Raw genomic sequence first — 7995 nt, 5'->3', positions numbered from 1 at the left:
CCCCAGGACACCTCTGGGTGACAGCAGGGGCTGAACACGGGGGGGGGGGGCGTCCCTTTCAGCCCCCCAGGTCCCAGCATCCTGATGCCTGGGGAGAGGCTGGAGCTGGGGCTTCATTCACCTTGTGCCACCTCCTGCCATGGCCTGGCCAGGCCGGGGTGGAGGGGGGGGATGTGGGTGATGCTGCCCCTGTTCCTGTCACCCAGAGGCAGCAGCGGGCCTGGGGACAGCCCGTGTGTCAGGGCAGGGTCCCCGATAGCCGGACACTGCTGCTTATCGGGGTCCCCATGCGGGTCCTGGCAGGGGGCTATCACCTCCCTGCAGGCAGCTTCCAGGAACAGCAGCGTGTCCTGGAGCAAACAACGGGGCGCAATGGCACGGGGGGGGACACACACTGGGGGTCCCCCACAATGGGGATGGGGGACACCTATAGCCAGTGGTTGCAAAGGGGACAAGTATGACCAGGGTCATGCACAGTGAGGTGACACAGTACCCTTGGGGACACATATGGCTGGGGGGAATGTCCTATGGGGACACAAAGGGACATCCCTCCAGGGAACACATCCGCTTGGGAAGGAGGCACATAAGACAAGGGACATGTACTGCTATGGGACGTGCCCCTGCAGGCTGGGGGCGCATCTTTTGGGGGGGACACACACACTGCAAGGGGCCATGTCCCTCATGGCAGCACATGTGGTACTTTGAAGGCCACCCACCCCAGGGGGACATGGGGCCCTCACACTCACGTCCATGTTAGGGGGACCCCCTGCACACATGCGTTGTTCCCACCATCATCACCCTGGGCTCCATCCCCATGGGGTTCCCATGTCCCCAATGCATGTCCAACAACTGGGAACCAGTCTGCAATGGGTAGCTCCCAGTTTGGGGTCCCCGCACGTATAGGGAGGGACCATCCTGGTGTCCATACTGCCTCTGGCATGGGGGGTGTCACCCTGAAGACCCCCCCGCCCCATCCTCAAGAACCCCATAGGCTACGCCAGGCTGGGTGGGAGCTGTTTAGGGCTGTGTGTCCCGTCCCCCCCCCCCCGGCGGGCATGAAGGGGTTAAGGGCACCGTCCAGCTGTGCAGTGCAGATGTGAGATATGCAGATGAGGCAGAGCAGGTTTTATAAGGCGGGTGCAGAGCCAGCACCCCCCAAAGCCACAGTGACACCCCCAGGGGTAGGTACCACCTACTGGGAGCTGCTGCTCCGCTCTGGGGCGATGGGACTGGGGGGGACAAGGAAGGGGTAGGGGGGATATTGGGATGGGGAAGGCATCAAGATCATCCTGCTCCAGGATGGTGGGATTGGGGTGGATAAAGAAGGGCTTGGGGGATTCAAGGTTAGGGAGGACGCTGGAGCTTCCACCATGCAGTGGGACCAGGGGGATAGGGATGGCACAATGGGAATGCTGGGTGGGGAGGTGGTGGCTCTAACAGTTCTCTGTGTGTGTCCCCCCACAGGCTGTGCTTGCTGCTCGCCCCATGGCACACACCACGCGCCGCCCCGGGCAGGATATCATCGTATACTGTAAGTTCACTATGAGACACTACAGTATAGATGATGTACTCCCCTGCGCTGCACCACCGCTGACGCACCGACCGGCCCAGGACCAGCACCGCGGACATGGAGGGATGGGGGATGCGTGTGGGGCTGGGATGTGGGACGTGGGATGGGGGGGGAGGTTGGGATGGGGGTACCATGGGTGCAGCCAAGGACCTGCGGCCGGCGGGGAAACCGTTACCATTACTGAGTTTAGTAATGGTAACGGTTCTGCTGACGGCCAGGCACGCGGCACGGACGTGGCACAGCGTGGCATGGACATGGCATGGACATGGCGATGGAGCCCCGGGATGGGGCACGGGGCAATAAAGGGGGTTACAGCACCATGGATCTGGCTCTTCTTCTTCACCATGTCCACTGGGGGCTCTGGGCCTGGGGCAGGGTCACTGGGAGGCTCAGGGAGTGCATTTGGGTGTGGGTGGGATGAGGAACCTTGGGGTGCATTTGGGTGTACAGAGGTGCAGGGTGCACTGGGGTGTATTTCAAGGGGAGAACTGGGGGGCACGTTGTGGGGACTGGGGAGACTTGGGGAGCACTGGGATGCACAGGGATGCATTGAAGAGGGGGACTGGGAGCACTGGGGCTTATTGGGGAGCACGGAGGAGTAGTGGATGTGTGGGGTGTGTTGTGGGGGTGTCCCGGGCATGCTGGGGAGCACTGGGATGGGCTGGGGAGTGCTGTAGGGAGCACTGGGACACACTGGGACGTGTTGCGGGGTGCACTGTGTGCACCGGGGTGTGCTCCAGAGGGCACCGGAGCTCACTGGGCTGTGCGCTGGGGGCACTGGGAGCACCGGGAGGTGAAGGGGGGGCACCGGGAGCACCGGGAGGTGAAGGGGGGGCACCGGGAGCACCGGGAGGTGAAGGGGGGGCACCGGGACCCCTGGAGGCTCCCACCGCCCTGCACCGCGTTGTGGGGCCAGCAGGGGGCACACGCTGCCCCGGCCCCTCCCATCCCGCTTCCTTCCCACACTCCCCCGCGGCGGGCAGCGGCGCGCTGCTCCCGCGCTCTTCCTCTCTCCTCCTCCTCCTCTCTGCACCAATGAGAGCGGGCGGCGCTCCTGCTCCCGGCGTGCCCCGCGGCGGGCAAGATGGCGGCACCCATGGCCGCGGTGGCGGCGCGCTCCGTACGCTGGGCCGTGCGGGCCGCAGCGGCGGGACCGCTCCGGCTGGGCCCAGGTGTGATGCGGAGCAGCGGGGCCGGGGTAACGCGGCTTTGGGTGCTCTCGGTTCATTCCTTGCGCTGCTTCCTTCCAGCCCCTTCCAGCTGTGTGCCGCGGCCCGCCCGCTGCAGCGGGAGCAGCTCGGCGCTGGGCAGCATCCTGGGGGTCCCCTCGGAGAAGCCGTCCGGAGCGCTGGGCCAGCACCCGCCGCCCCTTGCCACCAGCAGAGGTGAGCGGTCCCGGTCCCGGTCCCACCGGTGATGCCGGCTCTCTCTCTCGGTGGGGGTTAACAGCGTTCAAACTCCTCCTTTCCCCCCCATAGAGGAGCAGGAGCGGCTCCTGCGGGGTCGGCCCGACCAGCCCCGCAACCCCAAGGTGCTCCGAATCGCCATCATCGGGGCTCCCAACGCGGGCAAGTCCACGCTGTGCAATCAGCTCTTGGGCAGGAAGGTGAGGCCGGGGCGCAGCACCGGGCTCAGGGCGTTCAGGCCCTCTCTTTGGTGCGAGTCCCTCGTGTCCGATGGGTTGGGGTTGGTTTGGTTTGCTGCAGGTCTTCCCTGTCTCCAAGAAAGTGCACACAACGCGATGCAAGGCCCGCGGCGTTGTCACCCACGAGGACACGCAGCTGGTGAGCTGCCCTGCTCGGGCTGCGGCGCTGGGAAGCCTTAGAAGTGAGGGGGGGGGTGCCCCGTTTACACCCATATATACTTCTCTATTTATATCCCATAATTTCTATCGTATATTCTCTTTATATCCTTCTGATTGCACAAATAAATTGGGCTTGATCACAGGCTGCAGGCAAACTTACAAGATTTGTCTTTCTAGGTCATTCTGGACACACCTGGCCTCACTAATCCCTTTAAAGTCAAAAGGTATCATCAGTGGTGGTGTGGGGAGAGAAGGGGGGTCCTGTCCATTGAGGTGTGATAAAACCAGAGTGATGGCCACCGGGAGTGACTGGAATGCAGGTTTTAGCCCTGTTTTGGTCTCTGGGTTTTTTGTTGTTGCAGTTTCAGTGGTGTCCCTTGAGCCCTGTTGTGTTTGATTCTGCCCGTGTGTGTGTAACAGGGGATGTCACAGCCCTTAGGGCAGCCTCGTGTCAGCTGGGATGATGGAAAGCACTGTTTTCCCTGCCCCTTTGAGGGGAAGGAAGACGACTGTGACCCCCTGTGTGTGGTTACTCCTTTGCATCTGTGTTTCAGACATAAATTGGATGCAGCCATGCTGACAGACCCATGGGACAGCATGAAACACGCAGACTTAGGTGGGTGCTCAGCTCCTCTTGGGTCAAGCCAAGCCCTTTATCTGCCACAGATGTTCACAGCCCCATGGCTGTGATACCTGGATGTTCACTGGGCAGAAAAGGCAGCCCTAGGAGCATGAAATAGGAGGGAAGGGTGGTGAAAAGACTTAATACTGAGCTCAGGAGGGGATAAGAATCGCCTGGTGCCAAGGGGGAGCAGCCTGGGTTAATAATTGGGTTTGGATGTTAAGTTTTAGCATGTGTGATGTTGTTTGGATGGCAGGGATAAACAGCACTTTATAGTTCTGTCGGTTAGAATTCTCCTTTATGGTTCCATCTGCATGGTCCTCTTTAGAAGAGGGAGAAGTGGCAGCAGGAGGGCAGCATAAACTGTAGAGAACGTGTTGGATAGTGCAGGGTTTTTTTATCTCCTTCCCTCTTTCCTGGCAGTTCTGGTTTTGGTGGATGTGTCTGATCACTGGACACGGAACTCCCTGAGCAAGGAGGTGCTCAAGTGCCTGTCCGAGTTTCCCCAGGTCCCCAGTGTCCTCGTTCTGAACAAGGTAAATGAGGAGCTTCTGCCTTCTACAGTGGTTTACGCTGGTGTCTTTAGACAGCACCATCAGCAGTGATGTGAGTCCAGGTCACTGAGGCTGGGTGTGCTTCTGTCCACTTCTACTGCAGAAGGCTTCTCCTGCAGCAGGTTCCTCCCCTGCGCGGTTTCCTCTGGCTCCTTCGGATCCAGGGCCCCGCTGCCAGCCTCATTTAGGACGAATTCCTGATGCCTCCCTCCCTCCCTTTAGGTGGATCTGCTAAAGAAGAAGTTCCTGCTGCTGGAGCTGGTCAATGAGCTGACGGAGGGAATTGTGAATGGAAAGAAACTGGAAGTGAGAGCTGCGCTTGAACAGGATTCCAGTTCTTCCGCAAAGTCTCCTCTTCAGATCACTCAGGCTTCACCATGTGAGAGCAGGGTCCCTGAGTCAAGCCCAAATCGAGCCCAAGGTGGCTCTGGCTTGGAAAACCACAGTGGTGTGAAGGCTTCAGAGTCCAGCGTTGTCACACGAGAAGCACAGCGGCCGACTGGAAATGGACCCAAAGAGCTGAAAGACAGGAAAGGTTGGCCAGGCTTCCAGGAGATTTTCATGCTGGCAGCTCTCCGTGGGGAGGAGGTGGATACACTCAAGGTACCTGCAGTCTGAGCTGGAGACTGGTGTGCTCTTACCCCTGTGAGACTCCAGTACTTCCTGCTGAGCTTCATGTCCTGGGGCGAAGTAGCAGAGCTGCTGTTCTCAGCCTGGGATCTGGGGGAAGTGTTGTCAACGTGCAGTATGTCCGTGCTGTACCTCCAGAGTTCTCTGTACAGGACTCTTATTTGGGGCTCTCCAAACAGCATCTTGTTCATATAGATGAGGCCACCTAATGCGTTATCTTTGAGCTACAAAAGATACTGTGGGATTCTGTAACTCGTACAAATAGCTCTGGGGAGGTGTGACCCTTTGGTAGGGTTTCGGTTGCAGATGCTTCCCTTTCTCCTTTCCCCGCCACAGGTACTAAACTACCAGGAGAAGAGAAGGCTCCTGAAGGGGAGACCTTAGAGCAGCTCCAGTGCCTAAAGGGGCTCCAGGAAACCTTTGGACAAGGGATGTAGGGACAGGCCAAGGGGAATGGCTTTAACCTGCCAGAGGGGAGACTGAGATGAGCTCTTAGGCAGAAGCTCTTCCCTGTGAGGGTGCTGAGGCGCTGGCACAGGGTGCCCAGAGAAGCTGTGGCTGCCCCATCCCTGGCAGTGTTCAAGGCCAGGTTGGACACAGGGGCTTGGAGCAAGCTGCTCTAGTGGAAGGGGTCCCTGCCTGCGGCAGGGGCTGGAGCTGGATGAGCTTTAAGCTCCCTTCAACCCAACCCATTCCATGATTCTATGCTCTGAGGCCTGACCAGCAGCAGCATCCTCGTAGTGACTCACAGCAGGATGGGGAGCCGGGTAGGTGGCACCATGTGAGCGGTACATGACATCTGATGATGTGCTGTGTGTCTTGTGTGACAGCGGTACCTCCTCCTGCAAGCCAAGCCAGGCCCTTGGGAGTTTCACAGCGGGGTCTTGACCAGCCAGTCACCTCAGGAGGTCTGTACCAATATCATCAGGGAGAAGATACTGGAGTACCTGCCACTGGAAGTGCCCTATGGTGTGACTCAGGTGGGAAGCATGCAGAAGCAGACTTGCCTTTGAGTGTGGGATGAGAATCCCTTTATTTGAAGCTGTGAGATAGATGTGCCAGACTTTTCACAGCCCCCATGGGGTAACTTGGAACTGACACAATCAGTCTCACAGCGCCTGATGTGCGTTGAAAGGGGCTGGGGAGCCGAGCTGCCCTCTGAGGGAGCAGCGTTTGTGGTTGCTGAGGAGCTTTGTGGATGTGCTGAGTGCTCACTTGATATTGCAGGTGACAGAGATGTGGGAGGAAGGAGAGTGTGGGGAGCTCCTCATTGTGCAGAACCTCGTGGTCCCAAGGAAGTCTCATATGGTGAGTGACAGAAGACAGATGGGTGCTGGGGAGTGTGAAATGAGGTTCCTTTGCAGCGTGTGTGCATCCTCGCTGTGATCCCCCCTCCTCAGCTGTGGGCTTTCAGCCTGGCACAGGCTGCTCATGCTTATGCCTTTCTGGGGTTGCCCATGGTTTGATCTTGGGATTTCTATCACTGTTGTATCCCCTGTTGTGTTGTTGGGGCAGTTCCTTCCTGCTGTTAAGCAGCATCAGGGTGAGCATGGTGAGCTTCTCTTTGGGTTTCAATGCAGATGATGCTGATCGGAAAAGGAGGGAAGGTCATCAGCAGGATTGCTCAGGAGGCTGGCCAGGACCTGATGAACGCTTTCCTGTGTGATGTCCGCTTGAAGCTCAAGGTGGAGGTGAAGAGTTGAGCTCTTTGCCCATGTTTTAACAGACTTGAGCTCTCTGGTTGTGCAGAGAAACCAGTCCCGTTTTCCCCCACGGGTCTCTTGGCAACTTTGTTCAGTCCAGAAGCAGAGAGTGATGGCATCAGAGTTGAGGCCTGAAGTAGGATGTCTGCAGGAATGGCTCAAACTGAAACAAAGCCTTCAGACCTGCCACTCTATGGAGCCCTTGGCACAGAGGACAGTGGAGCCCAGCACCCTCCTGAGCTGCACATGGATCTGGTGGTCGGAGGCTTGAGTTTCCTCTCCACATGAGGCTGTGCTCAGGTGTTTGGAGCCAGAAATGCAGGCCAGTCCCCATGTCCTGTTACACATCAACATCGCCGAGTGAGGAGAGCCCAGGCTGCTGCCCCAGCAGTGAGGAGATCTGGGATTTCTGCTCCTGCTGGAACCTGTTGAGCAAATCCTGCACCCACCAGCATAAGATCAGGGAGATGGTTTAGCAGCATTGGGAAAATGGAAATTGGGAGCTGCTGGAGGATATTCGGCTGATAGGGATGCCTCATGGATCATCCACAAGCTGGGTGGAAAAGCCTCCCGTGAGGGGCTGCCTTGCCTCTGGGACACTGGGCTCTCTGAAATGCTGCTGTCCAACTTCTGTATTTGCCTTGCAATAAAGTGAGGTCACAGCACAACTGATTGTTCCCGTCGCCGTTCTTCCTCCCCATCACCCAGACCTCGCAGCCATCGCCTTCCCTAGGCTTTCTTCCTGCTAACTCCAGGCTGCTCATAGGTTTTTTTCCCTCCTCCTTTATTCCCAGTTTAGCTTCGATCCCATTTCCCGCAGGTTGCACCTCGGCGGAGGGTAAGTGGGCATGGAGAGGTTGGAGGTGTCTTGGTGGGTGGGAATATGAAGGGAAAGCCATGGGGAGGTCGGGATGAGCTGGGATGAGGCACGTGGAGCCTTCTTCCAGGCAGGAGCATGGCACCCGGAGCAGTGGCTGGTCCTGGGGGTGATGGAGGTGTAGGAAGAGAAGAGGGGAGCTCCGTGGTTAATGAGCTTGACGGCAGGGCTCATTAACCCTTGCGCTCGCGGGGTTTAATTGACTTTGCCTCCCACCACCGCCAGGGGGCGACAC

At 58.4% G+C, this 7995-nt stretch overlaps 1 protein-coding gene across 2 annotated transcripts; it reads left to right on the top strand.

Moving 5' to 3' along the window:
- Positions 1 to 2619: 2619 nt before the first annotated feature.
- ERAL1 (Era like 12S mitochondrial rRNA chaperone 1) lies at positions 2620 to 7551 on the top strand. Of its 2 annotated transcripts, XM_062636812.1 has the most exons (11): positions 2620 to 2742; positions 2821 to 2955; positions 3049 to 3176; positions 3277 to 3354; positions 3552 to 3598; positions 3929 to 3990; positions 4420 to 4532; positions 4773 to 5153; positions 6011 to 6160; positions 6408 to 6488; positions 6761 to 7551. In XM_062636812.1, exons 1-11 carry the CDS (start codon positions 2655 to 2657, stop codon positions 6881 to 6883), a joined length of 1386 nt encoding a protein of 461 aa, XP_062492796.1. In that variant the 5' UTR covers positions 2620 to 2654; the 3' UTR covers positions 6884 to 7551. The 2 variants fall into 2 exon arrangements, with proteins under 2 accessions (XP_062492796.1, XP_062492795.1); XM_062636811.1 differs by having other exon boundaries at positions 2640 to 2955.
- Positions 7552 to 7995: the final 444 nt, after the last annotated feature.

Source organism: Pezoporus occidentalis, unplaced genomic scaffold, assembly GCF_034315485.1.
Source record: "Pezoporus occidentalis ecotype Australia unplaced genomic scaffold, CSIRO_AGI_Poc_V1 ctg499, whole genome shotgun sequence".
NCBI classification, from domain to species: domain Eukaryota; kingdom Metazoa; phylum Chordata; class Aves; order Psittaciformes; family Psittacidae; genus Pezoporus; species Pezoporus occidentalis.
This window is presented reverse-complemented; position numbering and strand designations above follow the sequence as displayed.

Excerpts from the sequence above, each read along its gene's own strand:
- ERAL1 (XM_062636811.1), top strand. The coding sequence starts at position 2,655 with ATGGCGGCACCCATGGCCGCGGTGGCGGCGCGCTCCGTACGCTGGGCC. Across the intron at positions 2,956-3,048 it reads GCCCCTTGCCACCAGCAGAG|AGGAGCAGGAGCGGCTCCTG; the intron begins GTGAGCGGTCCC and ends TCCCCCCCATAG. Across the intron at positions 5,154-6,010 it reads AGGAGGTGGATACACTCAAG|CGGTACCTCCTCCTGCAAGC; the intron begins GTACCTGCAGTC and ends CTTGTGTGACAG.